This window comes from Antechinus flavipes, chromosome 1 (genome assembly GCF_016432865.1).
Source record: "Antechinus flavipes isolate AdamAnt ecotype Samford, QLD, Australia chromosome 1, AdamAnt_v2, whole genome shotgun sequence".
NCBI classification, from domain to species: Eukaryota; Metazoa; Chordata; class Mammalia; order Dasyuromorphia; family Dasyuridae; genus Antechinus; species Antechinus flavipes.
The window spans coordinates 719,013,789-719,037,549 of NC_067398.1; the positions used below are offsets into that span (position 1 = coordinate 719,013,789).

General features: G+C 46.5%; 1 protein-coding gene across 3 annotated transcripts in view; it reads left to right on the forward strand.

The window, feature by feature from the left end:
- Positions 1 to 23,761, forward strand: part of TANGO2 (transport and golgi organization 2 homolog) — a 154,704-nt gene that overhangs the window by 32,844 nt on the left and 98,099 nt on the right. For 2 of the 3 annotated variants that reach the window (XM_051973229.1, XM_051973227.1), the window contains exon 2: positions 21,076 to 21,181. In XM_051973229.1, coding sequence (XP_051829189.1) covers positions 21,126 to 21,181 — 56 coding nt within the window. In that variant the 5' untranslated portion in view covers positions 21,076 to 21,125. Of the gene's footprint in view, positions 1 to 19,975; positions 19,998 to 21,075; positions 21,182 to 23,761 lie in introns of those variants that run through there. The other variant, XM_051973228.1, reaches the window with a different exon arrangement.

Here is a 23,761-nt window from a genome sequence, read left to right on the forward strand (position 1 = left end):
CACAAACGTTTTTGTTCATTATGATCTCTTTGAGATACAGACGGATCACAGCTCGATAGCCCTTTGGACATAGTTCCAAATTGCTCCCCAGAATATTTGGCTCAGTTCACAACTCCATCAGCAATGTGTTAAGGCCCTAATTTTCCCACATCTCCCCCAAAATTTATCATTATCTTTTCCTGTTACGTTGGCTAAGCTGAGAGGTTCCACTTCGATTTTAAGACGCCCCGAGCAGAGACTGGAAATAAGGGCCAATAACAGTATATATGACCAAGAATGGCACCGATCGTCAAGAAGACTGATGAGAGAGAGCAGGCTCAGATCCGTGGGGCCGTAGGAAAGCTGTTTGGTTTGTTGTTAATGCCATATTGGGAGAAAGAGGAACATGCAACACATGACAGAGCTGCTGCCTCATAGGATGGGGATTGATGCACACACAAGGCCAGCAACTCTCCTCTTCTTTTGATTCTGTTTTCTCTTAAAGGAAATGATCTTTGAGCTGCAAAAACAAAACAAAACAAAACAAAAAAAACCACGAGGACTCAATAGGGTTAAAAACAGAGAGTAGTTATTTTTTTTTAATTTTATTTTATTTAGTAATAACTTTGTATTGACAGAATCCATGCCAGGATAATTTTTACACGACATTATCCCTTGCAATCACTTATGTTTTGTTTTTTCCCCTCCCTCCCTCCTCCCCCCCCCAAGATGGCAAGCAGTCCTATATATGTTAAATATGTTGCAGTATATCCTAGATACAATACATATTTGCAGAACCGAACAGTTCTCCCACTGCACAGGGAGAATTGGATTCAGAAGGTAAAAATAACTCGGGAAGAAAATCAAAAATGCAAATAGTTCACATTCATTTCCCAGTATTCCTTCTTTAGGTGTAGCTGTTTCTGTCCATCATTTCTCCAATGAAACTCAGTTAAGTCTCTTTGTCAGAGAAATCCACTTCCATCAGAATACATCCTCATACAATATCGTTGTCGAAGTGTATAATGATCTGGTACTGCTCATCTCACTTAGCATCAGTCCATGTAGGTCTCTCCAAGCCTCACAGAGAGTAGTTATAATGGAGGCAGGGAGGCTTCTTAGCAGGCCTTCAGACTCTCAGTTCTTATTCCTGATCTATATTTGTCAGGCTATTTGCCATCATTTTTACCTAGTCCTGTTGCTCAATTGAAATCCCCAAATATCAAATTAAATATGGATTTCATCTGGAAGGACTTAGTACATTCTTCATAGACTTTCTTTACCTCTTCATCCATTGTAACAGACATTGGCGTAGCAACCACTATTGTTTTCAAGGTAGGTTTTTTGTTTTACAAATATTTCCTGTGTGTGTTAGAATATATGTTGATCAATGAGATGATTCAGGCCAGTTCCAATGATCCTGCGATGAAGAGAGCCATCTTCACCCAGAGAGGACTGTGGGAACTGAATGTGGATCACAACGTAACATTCTCACTCTTTTTATTGTTGTTCACTTGCATTTTGTTTTCTTACTTATTTACTTTACTTTTTGGTCTGATTTTTCTTGTGCAGCAAGATAATTGTACAAATATGTTTACAAATATTGGATTTAACATGTTCAACATATATTGGATTATCTGTCATCTAGGGGAGGGGATGGGAGGAAGGAGAGGAAAATCTGAAACACAAGGCAATGCAAGGGTTATTGTTGTCAAATTATCCGTGCATATGTTTTGAAAATAAAAAGCTTTAACAATAAAACAAACAAAAAAAGAAACTTAAAAAAAAGAATACATATTGATCAAATGTCCTATTCTTATTACATTTGGATGTTCAGTAAAACCACTTCCCACAATTGCCTCATTTGCCATCGATCCATCTCTCCATCGAGCTACACTTTCCTTCTGGCTTCTGATTTTGTTTATAGTGAGAATGCCAAGAGTGATACAGTTTGGTTCCTCTCAGTGCATGATGCTTCATTGGTTGTTGGACAATAATCTCACATTCAGAGTAGCAACAGATAAAGATTATTTGGAGATGGTATTTTTTTCCTGAGGCAATTGGGGTTAAGTGACTTGCCCAGGGTCACACGGCTAAGAGGTCTTAAGTATCTGAGGTCAGATGTGAATTCAGGTCCTCCTGTCTTTAGGCTCGTGTACTATCCACTGCACCACCTAGCTGCCCCAGAAGTGGTATTTTTACTGTGTGATTTTTAGCATCCTACACCTGCTCTTCTTCCTCTCTTCACTGTGGAAACAGAAGGGACTGTGTAGGACTTGGAACCATTTTCATGAGTTGCCAAAGACTTCAATACCAAATGGCCAGCTGAAGAGGGCTAGATTTCTTCACATTTTGCCATGATGAAGCATCAGAACATTACACAATCTTAGGAATATTAATTTGTTAGCTCTACAGAACATGCTTTGGAGGGGAAAGACCAGAAGCAGGAAAACGTTGTTGTTGTGTGAGAGACAAAGCAGAGTACTGAGTTTTGAATTAGTAAGATCTGTGTTCAAATTCTGCCTTGGATGCTTATTAGCTTTGTGGTTGTGACAGTGAGCCTCGGGTAACAATACTAATATATGTGTGTGAATACATATATATATATATATATATATATATATATTTGTGTGTGTGTGTGTATATGTATGTATATGTGTATATATATATATATATATATATATGTATGTATGTATTTTTATCAGGGGTCCTCAAACTATGGCCCATAGGCCAGATGTGGCAGCTGAGGACATTTATCCCCCTCCCCCAGGGCTCTGAAGTTTCTTTATTTAAAGGCCCACAAAATAAAGTTTTTATTTTTACTATAGTCCGGCCCTCCGACAGTCTAAGGGACAGTGAACTGGCCCCCTGTTTAAAAAGTTTGAGGACCCTGGATTTATATAGTTACTAATATATATGTTATATATAATATATACTAATAATACTGTAGTAACTAATATATAGTTAATAACATCGATGGACCGATTCCATATTGTTGTTGGGATGCTCTAAAGCATTTGTGTATATAGAATGTTCTGGAAGCCTTAAAACACTATATAAATGGCGGTTCTTGTTACCATTTTTATTAGAACCATAGAGGGAGTGGGGATTAGATGAGACAATAGATGTAGAGTGTTTTGTAAACCTTAAAGTACTATCTCAGTGCTGCTGTTACTGTGATCAGGGCCTGACCGAGGCTGCCAGTCACGTGTGTGGACCAGAGATACACAACATTGTGGAAGAAGGATCAGCAAGATGTGTTCACTGATTGGTTACAGAGGCTGTAGAGAGTCAAGTCCATTATAGTTTGGAGAAGGATGGGTTTAGGCAGAGTCACCAGCAGCATGTGAGGGCCAGCAAAGTTTAGGGTTGACCGGGAGCCTAACACTGAATTCCCTGAGCACGGAGAGAGAGCAGAGGCCGGTGGACGGCGGAAAGGATCTAACCGAGGGCACGGAAGCAGCGGGTTGGGAAGTTAGCCACAAGCTACACAAGACCACCCGTGGCGAGGAGGACTTACCATGGGTAAAGGTGGAATCCTGCTCTTTGGAAATATTGCTCTGATATCTCACTGGGTTTTTACTAAGTACCAGCTTCTAAAAGCATGGAGTGCGGGTGTTAGCCCATTTACTTCTGACGTTCCAGTGATATGATATTTCCAATATCTCTGCTTTGAAAGGGACCTCAAAGGGCATCTGGTTCCACTTGTATTTATACCACTCCCCTACCCCCCAATAAGTAAAGTAGTTAGCTCTTGCTTGCAGACTTGCAGTGGGAGGACCCAGCACCCACAGGCAGCTCTAGGGCAGCTCCGATTATGAGGCCGTTCTCTCTTACACTGAACCCAAATCTTCCCCGCAATTTGTGTTTATGCCTTGAGGCCCAAGCTGGACAGAGCTAATGTTTTCCAGATGAGAATCCCCCGCATCCTTGTGGGTGCCACTGACTCGTTACCCTTTCTCTCACCCCACCTTCTGCTTCCCAGGGTGAATGTCCCTGTTTCCTCCCAGCATCCCTCCTATGTCAGAGGGTCCTGTCTATCTCAATCACTCTCTTCTGAATCCACTCAGATCAGTCAATGTGCTCACTAACTTGTTCCTCTTATGGGAGAGCTGCCTCAATTCCCATTGATTATTTTTTTTAAGCTGCTCAGTCACATTGTGGACTCATAATATTCTTGTTTTCATCAAAACCACCAGATCAGGCCTTTTTCACATGAACTGTCACCCAATCGTGGCTCCTCCCGACCTTGTACAGTTAAGTTTTTGAATTTTAGACATTGATCCTTAATAAATTTCATCCTATTAGATATGACATCCTTCTGCCATTTCTGTTGGTGACCCATGTGACCCCATGTGTAGCTTTAGCCCCCTCCCTTTCCAAAATCATGGTCTAGAGGTAGAAGGGATCTTCAACTTCCTACTAATTGGCAAGTCTTATGCACTTAAATTTCATTTTGTAGTGTAGTTATTTGTGGATGAGTCACAACCCCCATGAATCGTCAATAGATATTTAATAAGTATTAATACTTCTTTAGGTTGTGAACTTCTTTAGAACCGGTGCTGTTTTTGCCTTTCTTTGTGTTCTTAGCACAGCGCCTGGCACAGGGAAGACTTTCAATCTTTACTGCCTTGAGTATATGCTTGTTGACTTGACTTACAGTATCTGTAATTTTATTGATAAAACTCACAGTCCTTCCATAGCTTAAGTGAAGGATCTTCCTTGATTGTTGTGGTTAAAACCAACCCCTGGTAATGAGTCTCTCTCTCTCTTTAGGGAGGCCAGTCCTGGGAGAAAGGACCTGCCCTTGCTTGACTGGGCTGTCCCAGAAGTCTTGCCCATTAGGAACTCCCTGATATCCAAGCTACATGAGCATCGCCAGCCCTCAGCCCTTACAGAGAATTGTGTAACAGGCCTAGGTGCCTGATGCTCTCCTAGTTCCTGCTCCAGGCTAACATTTGAGCTGGAATATGTCTCAGGTGACAGATGAGTCCCACAATCGGTTTCCCATCCCTGGTTCCGTTCCGGTGCCCCCCGGCTCGGCCACATTGCCTCTTCATCAGGGAGTTTGGGCGTTCCCTCTTTCTGCCGCCTCAGCAAGTGCATCTCCCACATTTGCTCATCCTTGTCTGAGCTCACAGAGGAAATGATTGCCTTCTCTTTTATAAAAGTCCTCTTTTCCTTATGCATGAATAGAAAACCAGAAGGCTCCCCCTTTCCTTCCCAGCAAAGTTCTTTCCCATCATTTCTTTTACCGAAGTCTCAAGTTAGTGACGCTTTTCACCAAAGGCTACGACGATCGTTCCCTCCAGACCCTGCCACATTCGTCACGTTCTCATTTTTTTTACTAGAAATTAAAAAGTGGTAAAAGCCCATTGGGGCGAAAGCCTCTTGTTTTCATTGGGACGAGGGCTTTTTGGCCGCCATGCTTAGCACTCACAGATCAATCACGTAGCACAGATTCAGTCATGTGCAAAGGGGACCGGATTCCGGTGTCAGCTCTAATGGAGTCATCGTTTGTTGATTGGTATCTCACTCTCTTTGTCTCTATCCAGGAAGCTACATTAAAAATAACTTCAGGGCTTTGCAGTAATCATGCTTGTTTTCAAAGGCAAATGAAATGGTTCCAAGTGAAATAGTCAGAAGAATAGCTTTTCTTTTGGAAGGGAAGCCAATTAGTCCCTGGGTGAGCCATCCTGTCCCCTCTGCTTTTTTGTGCATGGCAGATGAAGAAATTGATTGGGTAGTTTTTGGGGTCATCTGTTACTTCTGGAGAAATTGATTGGGTAGTTTTTGGGGTCATCTGTTACTTCTGGAGAAATTGATTGGGTAGTTTTTGGGGTCATCTGTTACTTCTCAAGAAATTGGGTAGTTTTGGGGGTCATCTGTTACTTCTAGACCTTGACGTTTTGTGCAGAGCTCATCAGAGGGCTTCTGGAGGGTTTAGAGCCATTAAAGGCATTGGGGGTCATGTCGTCCAAGCCTTTGCTTTCCATATGAGAAAAGTGAATGGACTCTTTGGAAATCCCCTGGCCTCCTAACACCAGAGCCTCCATCCAGCCCCTCTCCTCATTCCCACGGGGTCACAAGCCTTCACTCCAAGGGCCTTTTTTATGAGAATCATATACCTAGAACGAGGTGAGACCCTATGGCACATTTTGTCCAAATCCCTTAGTTTTACAAATGAGGGAACCGAGTCCCCAAAAGATTCATTTAACTTGCTTAAGGTCAAACAGAAAGTGACTCCACCAAGAGGAGAAGCCACATACCCAACTTCAAATCCGGCGCTCTTTGTCTCATTGCCCATTGGACCGTTTATAGGACCATTTATTGGACGTTGTTCTTGTTAATGTCACTCTCCTGGTTGTGGGTCGTCCTTGGCTCTGAAGCGCTTCCTCCACTAGTCACCACCCTTAGGTTTCTCCTTGGTCATCGAGGGAAAGAGGCAGCAGAGTAAAGGGAAGATACTTTTGTTGTGGATCAGTCCGATTCTTCATCATCCCATAGGGGTTTTCTTGGCAAAGATGCTGGAGGGAACCCCTCCATTTCCTTCTCCAACTCATTTTGAGATGAGCAAACTGAGGCACCCAGGGTGAAGTGACCCTCCAGGACCACACAGTTAGTTATTGAATTCTGGAAGATGAGTCCTCCTGACTCTAGACCTGGTGCTCTATCCACTGCAGCGCCCCCTACCTGCGCTGAAGATACTTACTAAGCCTTGATTAGTGGCCGTTTCTGCCAACATAGTTTGGAGTGATCTCTGGCCAGCAGCAATCTTCCTATTAGGGCTGGGCAGGGAGGATGGGAAGATCCTTTCCAGGGCTGCTGTCCTGTTCAAAATGAAAGTGTCAAAATCACTTACATTTGCACGTTATATTTCCGTATAAAATTCAAAAAGCCTCAACTTCTGGAATGTCTTAAAGATGAAAGTTCGCTCTGTTGGGATTGCGTTCTATGCCTTGAATACTAAGTTAGAATATATAATTGATTAAACTAATTTTAGCCTGGCTCAGGGGAGGAGAGAGGAGGGAGGCCTGTGTCTTACTGCGTCTTTGTTTCCCCAGGGGGGAGCATTTGCCTTGTATGTAGCGGGCACCTAGTCAACATTTTATAAATTAGGTGATGACCACAGGCGGGAGAGGGAGGAACGTTCAGAGGGCCGCCGACCAGAACAGTCCCAGCGAGAGGTCTGCCCTTCTCCGTTCCAGCCAATGGAGGAGCTATGAATGCTGTGGATAAGTTCCCTGACTGGGGCAGTGTACTTTTCAGGGAGGTCCATGTTGATAATGAGATCGACTCCTGCATTGCCTCAGCTAGCTCCGGGTCTGCGGGGGGACATACGAGACAGACTATCGGACTGAAGTCTGCAGGAGTGATGTGCTGACCTCCTGGTCGTGGGTTGTGAAACCTGGATGAACTACCAGCGCCAGGCCAGGAAATCGCTTCCCTTTGAATCGTCTTAGAAAGATCCCTGGTGGGAGGTGGTACCGGAGACTGGGTAACTAGACTTCTTCAACTTTCTTCAACTAAACTGCCAGGTATTCCAATTCGCCCACAGAGAGCATGACTGGCCACATTGTTCGAAGGCCGAATGTATGCTTGCTGAAAGGCCTATTTTATGGAGAACTCACACATTCACAAGGTAGTCAGAAAAAGCCATACAAGGACTCTCTCAAGGTCTCTCTCTGAAGAACTTTAGAATCAGTTGTACAGCATGGGAGACACTGGCCAGGATCACCCAGCACGGCGTGTCCTCGTAGGAGCAGGTGCTCTATGAGCAAAGCAGAACCGAAGTAGCTCAGAAGGAACGTAAGATGCCCAGGGTGAGAGAGTCCCATATTGGTCTGATCCGCCTCAGTTGGACTCTAACATCATGATGTCATTTTGGTCCTCTTTGAGCAGGAAGTACAACAGCCAGCTGGTCTTCCTCCCTACTCTGCTCATTGTAAATGATTCAAACTGATGGATCTTGATCTTGACAACCCAAATCTTACTGCAATTCAAGAAATGTTCTCATTGCCCCATCAGAAGGGATTCTGGCCTGGGAGTCAGGAGGCTCGGGTCCTGGCTTTCCAGCTTCTTGGGGCAAGTCCTTGAACTTGTCTGGCTTTCAGTTTCCTGGGGTATAAAAAACAAAAGCATGGAATTAAATAGTCTCCCCCAGCCCTCGCCAGTGCCTCGAAGGTGCTTGATGAACATTTCTTGAATTGAATGCATTGTACGTTCTTTGGTCCGTGATTCTCATTCTTTGTCCAAATGGACAATTTCCATTTTTCTAGAAAATATTTTAAAAGAATAACCTGGGTTTCATGGTGTGTGCCCTCTAAAATAAAAAGGGAAGAAGGAGGGAAGTTGGGCTAAGTGACCTCTGCGCTTTTCCCAGCTCTGTTTTCTGATTCTGTTGAAGAGGACAGAGAGCTTCCATTCAGATTTCATCTAGTCCATGCTCTCTGCTCCTCAAGGGCCTCATCCCTCTGCTTCTGTCTTGGCTCTTCCTTCCATCCTCCAAATCTAGCTCCCTGCTTCCCGGCGCCCCATTCTCTGCGCCTAAGCAATTTTCCAGCCCAGTTTTCTCATCTGGTTTTTCTCTGCTGTTGGATGCCCGTGTGCCATTCGCGTGGTAAAACCCTAGTGCTAACCCTCACTCCAGCCTTATCCTTGATTCCCTGTGGCTCTTAATCTTTGTTTAATTAAATGGAACACTTCATTCTGGGAACTTAATTCTGGGGAAAATTCTTCTCAGATGGGAGCGCTCCAAGTGGATAATGCTTCCGAGGCTCTCTACTTTTTAATGTCATACAGACTAGATATGGTGATTGCAATCAAGACAGATATTTTTATTTTGAAGCTGTCGGAGGGCAAAAATTAAGCAGTGCACAGCGACCAGTTCTTTTCCATCACAATCTCACATGCTAACCTGGAAATGGGCCGCTTACAATATATTTTTCATATTCCCTAGATAGGAACCTTGATTAACGTCCTTCTCCCATGCATTCCTGGCTCACAGAATGCCCAGTGACCAGACCCCACAGATCCTTCCAAGGCAGAAGAGCGTCCAGTAAAGGTTCGGCAGGGGGCTATGTGTCTGTCACTCTTGGGCCAGGGAGGGTAAACGTAGAGACTTGTCACCATAAGGATGACTACCCGATAATGGATTTTTCAGCCTTAATGGCTTCCGAAACGTAGAATTTATATGTGAGTATGCATACATATGCACACACACATATATATACACATACATAGATACACAGACACACACAAGAAGAGAGATTATAAATGTGGAAAGGTTGCCTTCTGGGGAAGAAAGGGAATACTCCCCCTTCATGGAATAATAAATCTTTCATAGTATTAGAATATAAATAGGAAGTCTTGTGGAATTATTTTTTCAGTCTTGTCTGTTGTGGTTTTGGGGTTTTCTTAGCTGAGATAATAGAGTGATTTGCCATTTCCTTCTCCAGCTCATTTAATAGATAAGGAAACTGAGGCACACAGGGTGAAGTGACTTCCCTACAATCACACACCTAGGAAGTATATTAAAGGATGGGTTTGAATTCAGGAAGATGAGTGTTTCTGATCTCTAACCTAGCGTTCTAATTACAACTGTGCCATCTCGCTGCCCCAAATAGGAGATTCAGTTTAATCCTAAAATGAATTTTTAGTGTGAGAATACATTTTAGCTGATTGCAGTACTTCTGTGTATCTTTTTTTCTAGTTCTTTTTATTTTCAAAATATATGCATGGTTCTCAGCATTCACCCTTGCAAAACCTTGTGTTCCAAATTTTTCCTCCCTCCCCACCCCTTCCCCTAGTTAGCAAGTAATCCGATAGGTTAAACATGTACAATTCTTTTATGTATTTCCACAATTATCGTGCTTCACAAGAAAAATAAGCTCAAAAAGGAGAAAAAATGAGAAGGGAAACAAAATGCAAACAAACAACAAAACAAAACAAAAATGAATATATTATGTTGTGATCCACATTCAGTCCCCACAGTCCGCTCTCTAGGCTCTCCATCACAAGACTATTGGAACTGGCCTGAATTATCTCATGGCTGAAAAAAGTCATGTCTGTTTATCTTTTTAATGTCCATGTTGTTTATAGTTCATTTAATCCACTCTGAGACTCGAGGAGTGGCAGGTAGTTTACAAGATGATCCGGTCCCACCGGATAGGCTGAGTAATTTGGCCCTGGGATCACCCCGACAAAGGAGAAGTTCCAACCCAGATCTTCACTGTACTTCATGAGATCATAGAAGCCACATTTGAGTTCGGTCTTTGTTTCATGTTAATAATGGCAGAATGGCGCTTTCCTATTGACAAATCTCAAAGAGCCTAGAGAAGGCTGAGATCCATAGACCTGCCTTTTCCTAGTTGGTTACTAATTATAAAGTATATTAGTAATTTTTACTTGCCCATATTTAAATAGTATGTTGAATTAATTATTGATTTGTTTTGCCTACAGACAAGATCCACAACTTAGCTTGGTCATGATCCTTCCGTGGCCTGTGATCCTTTGCCTAATAATGAACCTGCTGTTATGGTAGAGGATCTTAGAGTTTACAACTGGAACAACCTCAGAGTTCCTACAATCCCTCCCCTTCCTCCCATTTTAGAGGTGAGAAAACCGAGGGAGGTCTGGCCCAGGTCAATGACCAAGCTGATGGTGTAGCTCCTGATCTATTGCTTTTTCTTGTACCATATGGAAACAAAGGTGTTCCTTTTGTTTTCTGGAGAAATGGATGTTATCCATTTACCCAAAGAACTAAAAAGAGACTTTGAGATGGTTTAGTTTGAGCCCCCTGATTTTACAGAGGAAGAACTCAGCCCAGAGAGAAATCATGTGGCTACCCAAGAGTCTAGGTCTTTAATTCCGGTGTTATTTTGGTGCTATCACAATGATACAGCCTCACCTCTTCCCGCCATACTGTATTGGGGAAATGTTCTAGTCTACTTGAATAATGATGGGGAATAAAATAAGCCAATATTCCTCCTCTTTCCCTTTATTAATGAATTAGGATACACAAAATCTCAATAAAACGGCCCATAAAAGGCTTCTGAGCATCCTTCAAATCTTCTTTACGGCTCCCTTTCATTTGCCAAAACTGGCATTTCTATTAAAATAGCATCCCATATAAATGGGCCTTTCCTGTAATGACTTCCAGTGATGTGCATTAAAGTACCAGACTTTGCAAAGTCTTCCCGTGCTCCGCTATTCCGCAGGAATTTCATTATCACTCTTAACTAGCCCCAGGCTCCTCTCTCAAACATTCCCAGGAAGGAAGGGGGAAGTCTGGGCTTTGGTCTCCCCTTGTTTCTCTGAAGTAGGTCCCTGGCCCATGACAAGGTGTTTGGGGAAGGAATGGAGAGCCACTTGAAGACCAGGGAAGCCCCATATGATGGCAGGAGACTGTTCCGACTGAGCTCCAGAACGGGTTCCATTCCACAAGTGTTTAGTTCAATCTCTAAATCTCTTCTTGTCTTGAATTTGTACCAGAATGAGCAGCAATCTTTTATTGAAGAGAGTTGGCTCTGGGGCCCGGCTTCAGGACGTAAGGCCTGGAGCATCAGGTTCACATCTAGCATCCCTGCATCTTATTTACGACCTGGGATGAATCACCTCATCTCTCAGCCCTCAGTTTCCTCATTTGTAAAACAGACTAGTTAGGCCAGACTATCCTTATGCTTGCTTCCCATTTAATAGCAATCAGTATGGTGTCTGGTATGCAGTAGGAGCTTAGCAAATGCGGATTTCCTTTCCCCTTTCTTCTTCCATCAGAAGGCAGGCAGGAAGCTTTGCCCACAAGACGCCAGTGGCTGATTCATGATTAGAGTTGCGGGAGATCCCACTTTGTCTAGGCAAGTGATTGTGGGGCGAGTTCTGGAACACCAGCCATCTGGACTTCTGGTCCCGTTCAGTTCTTTGACACGAGCACATTCTCGGTCCACAGCTGGATCTGTGGGCTCCTTAATTTCAAGTTCCCACCAATGAGGTGGGTGGCAGCCTGTTCACATCAACACCCCTTCTGCCGCTCATCCGGGCGGGGGTGACTCCTACGCGGTGTGTTATGTCCTTGCTGTCTCCCAGTAGATGGTCATCTGGACTCTTCATAGCAGATCTGCATATGTGTATATATACATTTGTGCATTTATTAAGCACCCAGTGTGTGCCAGGCATACAGAGAAAGGCATCCCTTCCCCTTAAGAGCTCCAAGTCTGCTGGGGGAGACAAGAAGCAACTAGTCTGTACAGACAAGCTACATCCAGGGAATGATAAAAAAAACAAAAACAAAAACAAACAAACAAACAAAAAAAAAAAAACGAGCATTAAGGCTTTTCATAGGAGCTACCATTTTCACTAGGACTAAAGGAAGCCAGGCCAGCCAGAAGATGGAGGTGAGCTGGGGAGCCTCCCGGGCGTGAGAGCCACCGGGTCAATGCCTGGGACAGAGAGATGGAGGGTCTTGTTCCTGCAACGTCTAAGGAGGCTGTGTAGATCCGCAAGTGTGTGGGAAGGGGGTAAGAAGTAAGATGACAGAAGGGGGGATGCTGCTTGTGAATGCTGAGCTGAGCATTTTTTATTTGCTTCTGGAGGCAATAGGGAGCCACTGGAGTCGCTATAGGAAAATTGCTTCTGTGGATGAATGGAGGCTGTGTTAGAGAGCGGAGACACTGGGGCAGGCAGACCGCCCCCAAACCCTCCCCCAAGCATCTGTGCTAATGAGATCTTGTCAAAGGCCGTTTTTCATCCACTTGCGCTTTCTGTGTGGATGATCTTGGGAACCATCACAGCCAACGCAATCAAAGCATCCGGAGGACCTCGTTATAGAGCAGGAATCCCTTTCATCTTGCTCTGAACTAGATCTCCTCCAGTGGAAACGACAATAGATAGAAATTAAAAAAAAAAATTGGTGAACACATTGGGCCTGCATCTTCCCCTGTTTTATGTTTCACTTCATGTTTCTGCTCAGAAGATTGTTGTTCTATCTCTCAAGATATTGAACAATTCTAATGTAGGGATAGAGGCAGCAGATGGCACAGTAGTTAGAGCTGTGGATATCATTAAGAGTTCAAATCCATAGAGCACCAGCCCTGAAGTCAGGAGGACCGAGTTCAAATCTGGCCTCAGACATATAACTCTTCCTAGCGGTGAGACCCTGGACAAGTCACTTAACCCCAATTGCCTTAGCAAAAAAAAAAAAAAAAAAGAGTTCAAATCCAGTCATAGTCACTGACTAGCTGGGTGACCCGGGACAACTCATTTAATCTCTGTCTGCTTCCATTTACTAATTTCTAGAATGGAGACAGCCTGGTGGCTTAGTGGATGGAGTCAGGAAGCCCTCAATTCAAAGGTGACCTCAGACACTTAGTAGCTGTGTGATCCCGGGCTTAATTAACCCCTGTTTGCCTTAATCCATTGGAGGAGAACATGGCGGCCCCCCTCCAGTGTCTTTGCTCGTGGACCTATTGGCGTGCCGTGGTTCACGGGGTCAAGCACAAGCAGATGCATCCGAAGGACTCGGCCACAACACAACCTTCCTCCCAGGGTTGTTTGGAGGATAAAAGGAGCTAATGTTTGTAAACCTTCTCTCTGCAAACCTTCCATAATTTTGGAAAAGCGAGCTAGGGCGGAGAAGAATTTTAACAAAAGCTCGTGGAGCAGCATTTGCCTTGAGCAGATCAGGTGCTTTTTTCATAATCCACATGCAGCAAGCACAGTTAAGATCTTGAATGCTCTATATTGACCCAGGGTATTTCTGAGAAAACTGCTCCCCTCCCCTCGCCTTGTACCTCCCCCAGCCCTCGCTCGGTCCTCCCAGCAGCATCTCCGTGGCCGCGTCCCTCTGCCATTCTCGTCCAAGGTATCCTGGGATATTTCCAGCCTTTCAAATACTGGGTCATACGTGATACGGAACAATTTAGCTCTAGGAAGTCATCCAGCGTTGTAGCTATTTTATGGTGAACTGAAGGAGAGTGGGCAGGACGGGCACATAAAAGGGAAATAAAATTTGAAACCGATATGGGATAATGGGATTTGATTGAGAGTGGTGAGCTTTCCAGGAAGCTAAAATATGAAAGAGTCATAAACACATCAGCTTCCCTGTTGGAAGCCGAGCAAGCGAAGGCGGTGAGCGGCGCAGTCGGGCTCGGCCCTCGTCGAAACCCCGCAAGTCCTGGGAGCGCTGGGTGACATCCATTTGTGGAACGGACTCTCACAGAGGTGGCAATTAAGGGAATCTATTTTCTGATAGTTTCTAATAATGAACTCGAAGTAACCTCTCCTTCGAAAGGAGGTCTGAATGGACTACGCAGCCGGCTTTGGATGGAGGGATTGAGATGTCTTCTAGAAAGATCCCAAAATGGAATGAGCTGTCTCGGGGAAAGAGGGAGGTTCTGTACTAAATAAAGCGAACGTGACCCCCGAGGTCCCTTCCAGCTCTGAGATTTTGTAAACTCCGATAGAGAGAAATTTTAAAAAAATCTTCACGGGCTGAAAGGGTCGGCTGAAGCTTCAGGGTTGACAGTTAGCAGTGATAAATGTAAAGTCCTACGCTTGGGTTCAAAATGTCAGTGTTACAGATATAAGATGGGAGAGATGGGGCCAGACAACAGTTTTTGAAGTACTGAGTCGGGGAGGGGGAGGAACTAGTGCTTTTAGTGGAACCGGGGTTTTTTGGTTTGTTTTAGTGCCTACAGTATATCAGTAGTGTGATGTGGTAACCAAAAGAACTAATTTGTTCTGTCCATCAACAGTTAAGCCCTGGGGTTACAGAGAAATGCAAAAGGCAGTAACAGGGAGACAAAATGCAAACAATTACACAAACAAAATCGTTATTGTCTTTTGTGGCAACCCCGTTTGGGGTTTCCTCGGCAGAGATGCCATTTCCTACTCCGGCTCATTTTACAGATGAGGAAACTGAGGCAGACGGGGGAAGTGACTTGTCCAGAGTCACATAGCTAGGTAGGAGGATGAGGAAACTGAGTCTTCCTGACCCCAGGCCCAGCACTCTGTGTTCTGTGGCACCCCCTAACTGCCCACCCACAAAATACTTACAGGGTAAATTGGAGAAAATCTCAGAAGGCTCTCATTCTGTGCTTATCTCTTCTACATCACTGGTGTTAAGGGTACCTCACCCCCATAGCCTGGAAAATCCTTACCAAAAAATTTGGCCTGCCTTTTGTACCCAAGAAGAAATCTGATTTTTTTCCCCCTTTTTCTCTTCTGGGGCGTTTATAGCACTTTATTGTGGAATTCAAGTTAAGTATTTGGTTGTAGGCTCTGTGTTGCAAAACTTCCCCCAAGTTCCTATTTAATTTACCATTTTTCTTTTTCTTTCTTTTTTCTTTTTTTGCTGAGGCAGTTGGGGGTAAGTGACTTGCCCAGGGTCACACAGCCAGGACATGTTAAATGGTGTGAGGCCAGATTTGAACTGAAGTCCTCCTGACTTCAGGGCTGGTGCTCTATTCACGGGGCCTCCTAGCTGCCCCCTATTTAATTTCTTACGCCAACCTGGGATATATCAAAAACCACCATGGGTAAAATTAGGATACAGAAGGCCATCTTCCTGATGGTAAAATCCTTAGAAAACCTAAAGATGAGAAGTGGAGAGAGCAACCAGGAAGTAGAAGGCTGCCTGATTAGAAAAGAAATCCAGAAGCAAGAACAGAACCAAGACCACAGCTGAACCAAACCTTGGGAGACTTCTAGGGAGGGGGAAGGGTGGGTGAGAGGCCGGGATTGATGCTGAACCGAAGGTGTGTGCCCAGCTGGAGGCTTATTAAGAGTTCTCAACCTGCCTCCTATTCAGTGTCTAAACCTCAGAGCCTCAGTTTCCCCATTTGTAAAAAGGAAATAATGATATTTCAGCACAAACACACACACATACACACACACACACACACACACACACACACAGTGAATAGTTGGGAGGAAAGTGATTTTTACACCTAAAAGTCATGTAGAAACATGTCGTCATTAACATTGTCCGAGAGACCCCCTTCTGGGGTGATCAGTGATCTTGCTGAACTGGTGGCCCTGGAGCAGCTCGTGATGTGCATAAGCTTCGCCTGGCTGGCTCTGGGATGATCGAGTTATGGATTTCTTTTGAGTATTTTGAAATCCCCCAGTGAAAGGGAATTGCTCTTTTAGTTTATAAAATGGTATAAGGAGCCATCGTGTTTCAGAACCAGCAAGAGTGTGATCTACTTAAAACAGTGGCGAGGAGTTCTTGGGGGCCATGCTTGAACGTTGCCAGTCAGGGGAAAGTCCGCTGCCGATGAAGGCCGTCTCCACAAACTTCCCGATGTCCGGCTCCCTGCGGCCCCTCTTTCCCCTTCCCCAGTTCGCCACTCTGTGTGTCGTAGTTTCTGCCATCCCAGTCACTCAGTAATGAGAGTATCTTCGTCCGGATGGAAATCGCCAAAGTGCAGATTTTGATTCAGTCTCTTGTTATTGTGGCAAACCTTTGTTCGGTGCTTCCTGTGTGCCCGGCACCGTGCTGAGTGCTGGGAATATGAATAAAGATAGAAAGGTTATCTCAAGGAGGTTACGTTCTAATGGGGAAAGACAGCACAGGAATGGAGCTCCCCCATGAAAGGGGAGAGGGAGTAAAGGGCCCCAGAGATGGGGCATGGTGAACTCCTGGGGACGAATGAAGGAAGGCAGATGGCCTGGGTCCCCTCCTTGAATGGAGGTTCTGGAAGGACCCGAAGGCTGCAGGGATGAAGGCTGCCAACCTACGAAGTAGAGCTTCAGTGTAACCCCGTCCCCCCTGTCACTTGTGGAGGGAGGAAGCTCCTAACCCAGAGGCCCAGGGAGAAGCTTGGTGCTGGCAGCAGAGATCTCCTTCCTCTTCAACTCTACCATAGATGTGGGGGATCGCTCAGGCTCCTTTGAGACTGGGAGTTCATATGCTCAAAAAGTTATCAAACTGTGCGTACCCTTTGATCCAGCAGCGTTTCTACTGGGCTTGTACCCCAAAGAGATACTAAAGAAGGGAAAGGGACCTGGATGTGCCAAAATGTTTGTGGCAGCCCTGTTGGTAGTGGCCAGAAGCTGGGGAGCAATGATAGAGCAGGTGACCACCTGATGAGTAACCCTGGGGAAAGGGTGAGGGCCGAGGGGCCATTTGGTTCTGTTAGCCCTAAGAGAACGTGAGCTTTTTGTCTGCCCCATCACGCTGTTGACATATTGGACTTCCAGCCAAACCCCTGGATCTTATGAACACGAAGCCATTGTCTAAGTCCGTCTCTCCAATAGTGTATTTGTGACCTATATTTTTTGAACCCAAGTTTAGGGGTTTTCATTTAGCTCTATTAAGTTTCATCTTGTTAGGTTTGGGCCCCTGTGCTAGCTAGTTAAGAGATCCTGATTCTGCTTGCTGTCCATCCCAGAGAGGTTCCAGATAGGCTGGGACCTCAACTTAGAGTCTGTTATGGACTGCAAAGAAAGGGCCATTCCCCTCAGGGGAGTCTCTGTCACGCTCAGCTTCTACAGCGGTTTTATTGCTGTAAAAAAATTTTATTCAATACAGCAAGAAAAAGTGCTGCTTTATGAAGACGTACTAGTGTTTGTCAGGCCAATGGCATTGTGGGTAGATGGACGGCTGGCTGGATGGGCGGATGGACAAATCAGTGGATAGATGAACAAAGCATTTTTAAGTGCTTGCTGTATGCCAGGTGCCATGTTAAGCTAAACTTGGGAGAGACACAGTCCGGCCCCTGCCCTCCAGGGCGTTCTAATGAGAGAGACAACATGTCGGGGAAGAAGAAGTCTGGTGGGAAAATCCCAAGGTTCTTAAGGTACGGTGGCAGTTGAGATTTCCAGTGATAAAATCCTCCCGGTTTCTGGTTCTGAACAGGGCCAAGGTCTTTGTAGCAAGCACATCCTGTTCGGAGAAGCAGTTGCCAGGAGATTGTTTCCCGGGGCGATGGCTGAGGGCACTCTCCCTCCAGGTGCCAGAGGAGATGCCGATCCCTTTCTTTCCCTCCAGGTGTCTTTGGCTGGGGGATGGTCCTGCAGAGGCCAGTGGAGGAATGATCCCATGGGCTGCAGAGCTGGAGAAGATCAAAGTATCCAGAAGTAGACAGGTCACAAAGGAGGAGAATTAGGGACAGCCAGGGGATGCTATGGGGGATAGGAGGACCCCTCAGACACTTAATACTTCCTAGTTGTGTGACCCTGGGTGAGTCACTTAACCCTGATTGCCTCATGAAAAAAAAAAGGATGAGAATGGGGGCGGGGGAGAGGGGAGAAAGCAGCAGTTTGGGCAAAATCCTTGGTGACTTTGGAGAGAGAATTTCAGGGAAGTGATGAGGGTGGCAGCCAGGTTGCAGAGGCCTGGGGAGTGATAGCAAGTGTGGACAGACTTTTTCTGGGATGTTTGTCTGAGAAAGAGAGGAGAAACATAGGCCGGTGGCTTGAGAGTCACCATAGCTTAGAGATGAAGGCCATTTGGGCCCACGGGAAGGGAGTAGGAAAGCCTCAGAGAGAGCTCCCCGTGGTTGGCAGAGGCACGCGTGCCGGGCGATTGGCCTTGGCGAGGAGAAGGGCCACCTCGCTGTCCAAGCCAGGGAGAGCTGGGGCCGAGGGTTCTGGAGGGGAGGGCGGGGGGAGCCGAGGGAGCGGGCATCTCACGGCCTCAATTTTCTCCCTCTCACACCTTTTCCACCTGTAGCCTCAGAGAATGACTTTGTCTGGCATTAACGTCTCAGAGCTAAAATTGGGCCCGGCGATGGCGCGCTGTGATGCTCATCCGGGGCTTGACAGAGCAAGTAGCCGGTGACGGGCTGTTCATTTGAAATCTGTGCAAATGCGGCACTTACGGCGCCAGATTTGATGGTGGGAGCAAAATAGTGTTAAATGTGGTGGAAAATGTCTGCATTCTCTTGGAACGCAGACGCAGAAAATCCTGAAAGGCTCATTTAGGTTCTAAAATAAGCGGTGGCTCAGAACACTGGCAAACTGGAGGCACTGCCTGCATTTGTGTAACCGCTTGGAGAAGGAAAGCCGCGAGTCTCCTGGGCCACGTTGCGCCTCACAGATGCGCCCGTCGCTCTCAGCCTGTCCGCTCATCTGTCATTGGAGTGGCGAGTGCTGGCGCCAGGGCGGGCAGCTGTTGGATCAGAGCAGTGCCCCCTTCCAGGGGGAGCCAGGCAGCCGGTTTGGGGAGAGATGTGATGGAGACCGGGATTCCTGCCAGTGCCCTGCTACCTCTGGGATTCTCAAGACGGGCACTCTGCTGAGGCTGAAGCCTTGACTTTGGGAGGCCTGTGCCCCGGAGGGACTCCATAACCTCGGAGGCAGGTGGCGGCCTTAGAACTTGTGAAAGGTCCTTGTGCCGTCTCCAGGTGGGGTCGGCCAATGCCAGGGGCACATCCAGCATCCTTTGGGCCTGCCCCATCTTGGGGGCCAATAAGATCAGAACCACTTAGAAGTCTTGGACAATGGCAGCAGAGCCTTCATCACCTTGACTTGAGGCTTTGATTGCCACCCTGTCTCCGCAAGGTGTCCCAGAACAGCTTTGGGTCAGACATCTTGGACGAGGCAGACCCTAAATGCGCCTCAGTTATCTCTGGGAAGAGACTGCAAGATGGTAGGATCCACCCAAGATGCATTGTGGGCCGGAGGGGATGATGAAATGTACTTCTCCATCAGATGCTTATCCCTTTTCTGCTCCTTATTAACTCGCTTCAGATCCCCGTGCAAAAGCAGTACCTGCCTGTTAGGGCATTTGTGCTCGCTGGGTGGGTGGGGTAACAGCAGTTAACGAGGAGGATTAGGACATCTAGTAATTGGGACTCCACTTGTAATTCTTTTGAGGAGCCTAATTGGCTTTTAGCTTGCAACTCCTCCCTGAAGAAGATTATTAAAATGGCGAATGACTAGCTCCCTCGACAGATGAACGATGGTGCGATTCACACAAATTTATGAACTTTAAATGTGGCTTTTTTCTTTCTGACAGGCAACAAAAGCCCTAAGACACCGAGAAAACAAAACAGGGTTAGACGAGGACGAGAAAGGTATACAAGGCCCTTAGCTGTGACATTTTATATATGGCAAATGGAGTGGGTGGGAGTGTGCTCACACGTGTGTATGTGTCGGTGTACAAGGATGCGTACGTGTGTGCGCATGCATTTGTGTGTCTATGTGCGCATTGGGGTGGGGGATATTAGCCCCTTCCTCCCTTTCCAATCTCACACATTCTTCCTTCTTCTTCCGATCAGAGACCGTGGCCTCTTGGCTGTTCCATAAACAAGACGCTCCATCTCTCCCCTCTTAGTATTCTCTGTGGCTGCCCCCGTAGCTGAAATGCTCCTCTAGCATGACTGCCATCCTCTGCACTTGGGGTTTTCTTGGCAGAGATACCAGAGTGGCTGGCCGTTTCCTTCTCCAGCTCATTTTATAGATGGGGAAACTGAGGCAGACAGGGTGAAGTGACTTGCCCAGTCTCAGTCCTGGCTCGTAAGTGCCCAAGGTCCGATTTGGCCCAGGCTCTAGCCACTTCACTTCCTAGCTGCCCTGTAGGGCTCAGGCAAACGGGCTGCTGTGGTGGAAGGAGTTCCTTAGTGGGTAAGTTCTCTGCATCAGTGAAATCTCAGCTCCAGCCCCAAAACAAATGTGTATTTTCTCATAGAAAGGTTTAAAGCTAGAAGTAGGGGGGCAGCTAGGTGGCCCAGTGGATAGAGCACCAGCCCTGAAGTCAGGAGGACCTGAGTTCAAATCTGGTCTCAAGACACTTAACACTTCCTAGCTGTGTGATCCTAGGCGAGTTGCTTAACCCTAATGGCCTCAGGCAGAAAAAATTAAAAAGGCTGGAAGGGCTCTAGAGTTCCCCTTGTTTCTCTTGCCTACTCGCACATAGAAGGTATTTGATAACATATCGGTTGCATGATTTCACACAATAAAATTGTGTCGGGCTCCTGGAGCACGTCATGCTCCGGCCCCGGAACTTTGGGACTTCCCATCGTTTGCTGAATTGCTGCTCGCTGAAAGGATCCCTGGCGGCCGAACGCGGCAGGGCTCCCGGAGCGCTTACTGACCTGATGTGCTTTCCTAAGTCACTGGATGACCGAGCCCTTTTTGTTCCTCTGCCCACAGACTGAACTGTCCGGGTCTGCAAGAAGCAGCTGCCTCAGGGACACTTCCCCATGTGCATCATCTTCTTTAAGTTTGACCCTCGTCCTGTTTCCAAAAATGCATACAGGTAATCCCCAGGGCTGGGCGGGCTCTGCTTTCTCTTCTCTGAGTGTCCTTCCGGAGGCTGAGGTCTCGGTCCTCCGCCTCCCCAGCATCCAAAGGTAAAGCGATTTGGTACTTGTCAGTCAGACCGATGATAGATGTTAGATGTCAGAGCTCCGAAGACGCGCCAAGCGTAGGCCCCCTTTTACAGGTATGGAAACAGAAACGGAGAGCTCCCGTAGTGGTCACTGACACGCTTCCTGCTTCTTAATCCCTGCGCGATTTTGGACAAAAGGAGAACTCGGATCAACTGATCTCCGAGGCTTCTCCTAAGGTCGTCCTAGAGCTCAAACCAAGTTTTTCGGTAATGGCCACCGGGAGGTAGGGTAGGTCAAATCGATTCACTGAAAGTGCTCGGAGCTCTTCTTGACAGAAATAATTATCAATAATAAACATAGGGATAAGCAGTGTATTTACATAATTGCCCTCATTCCAGGCACAACAATCTATTGGAATAGTTCCTACAAGTATTCTTATCCCCATTCTCAGATGAGCAAATTGAGGCTAAAAGACCTCCTCATGATCACATTGTATCAGAGACCAGATTTTAACTCTTCAGCAGGTAAGTTCTCCAGACTTTTTCCCTGAGGTTAAGGGAGTCTGCCGTTCTAACCCATCCTATTGTAAGAACCTTCCTAGTATTTTGTTTTCATCGGTAATCATGGTTTTGGGGCGTATAACACCGGGGATGTTAGAAAAGTACATTAAAATAGTCTATGTGTGAGAGTAATTTTGGAGACACAGCTCATGCTGCTTCCTTGATGGGAATACTCCCTCCACCTATGCGATTAAACTGAGAATCCCAAAAGCTTCCTCATTCAGGGAAATTATGACCCAAGTTTTCCCAGAAAACCTCCATAGAAGAAGGAGATTTCAGGGTCCCTTGGCTGGTACCACCGGCATTGCCCTTACTTGGATTTGGGTGGCAGCCCGGGGGCGAGGGGGAGCACTAGCACACACGGAGCCAGGGGAGCTGGGACCCTGGTCACAGAAAACAGTGCTTGTGATCACTCACAGACCAAGCATAAACCGGGAGGGTAGTAAACACCTTCTTGGGTCACCTTGGAAAAACCGTGGTGGATCAGACCGATACGAGCCCGGAGCGCTCGGCCAAAAGGCGGCCACGAGTAGTCCCCGGGAGTATCTGGGGAGGACTCTCCAACTTTGCTCATCTCGCGTTTCTTCTGAGATAATTCCAGTCTCCTTTGTCTCTAGAGCACGGCCCCTTCTCTGATGAGGGCCCACCATGTTGGGCGGTCCTGGGCCCGTGTGTCCCATGTCTGTGTGTCCCAGTCCTGATGTTACTGTTAATGGATCTTTGAATGAAATTCCTTATCATTTCATGTCTCGGGAAGTTTTGTCTGATTTTTATATAGACATTGGGGAGTCTGACTGAAGAGAATCTAACAGCTGATATCTAAAAGTACAACTTTCAGAACTGATGGCAGCATTTCCTGCCTGCACTGGGTTTGGTGACTTCCCAGAGGGCCGTGGGCTGCCTGCTCCAATCCTTGGTGTCCTCTCCCGAAAATTGCAGGAATCAAATGATTCCTACGACGCCACTCTAAGTACTTGGGACCCGTGAATACCCCATTTATGAGGGTGTTTAACTTGTAGCAGGGGGAGCCATCCCAGTTATTAAGGCCATTGGCTGTTCCCTGGTCTGTCCCTCGTGCTTCTATTTTCATCCTAGAGTCTCTGCTTTTGTCTTCCCAGTTTAGGCCCTTGGGCTGTTTTGCCTCTGATGGCCTGCGCGCCACAGCTGAGTATAACTTTTAATGAAAATGAAATTTTGGGCTTTTGGCCTAGATTCGAGAGGCAGAGAGTCGCCGATTGGGAATGCTCGTCACGGGCCTGACGCTGTTGTGGGAATCTGGAGTTGTCTGCGCCTAGAGCGCCCGTCGCTTGGTTTTTGCTGATATCGAGCCACCGAGTTCCTATCTATTGTACACTTGAGGGAGAAAGCTCATAAAGAAAAACAGAAAATGAGGTCAGAGTCAAGAGGGGACCGTGAGAGGGAGGATTTTTGCCTTAGAGCCTTCCCAGTTTCTTCTACAACAACCTAGAAAACACACCAGACCAAATTTGGACTAGGAAAGCCAAGAAAATTCCCAGCGAGTCCTTGTTCCAGGCCTGAGAAGCCGGGAATGATAGGAGAGGGTTGTGGATGCTGGGGCGTGGCCACTGCCTCATGGAGGAACATTCCAGTGCCCAGGGACAGTAAAGGGCCTGAAGCTCAGGTGGGTAAAACTGGCCTGAACCACTGGCTGTGGGAATGGGAGCTCCCTTTTTGCCCATTACCCATTCCAAAATCCCAATTTCAGGGTGGAAAGAGTGTTTGTGAGGAAGCGGGGTCCTTCTGTGTAAGGGGCAAGGAACAAGTTCCAGAAACTTAGCTCTGTGGCTTTGAACCCCAGAGCAGAGGCAGGGACTTGTTTCTGCCTTTTAGCCCCGCACATCAGCCTGCAGTGCAATGACCAGGTCAGGAGATCCAGACCAACGGGGAGCTAGGAGTCCAGACACTCGAAACTGGCAGAGCCTCACA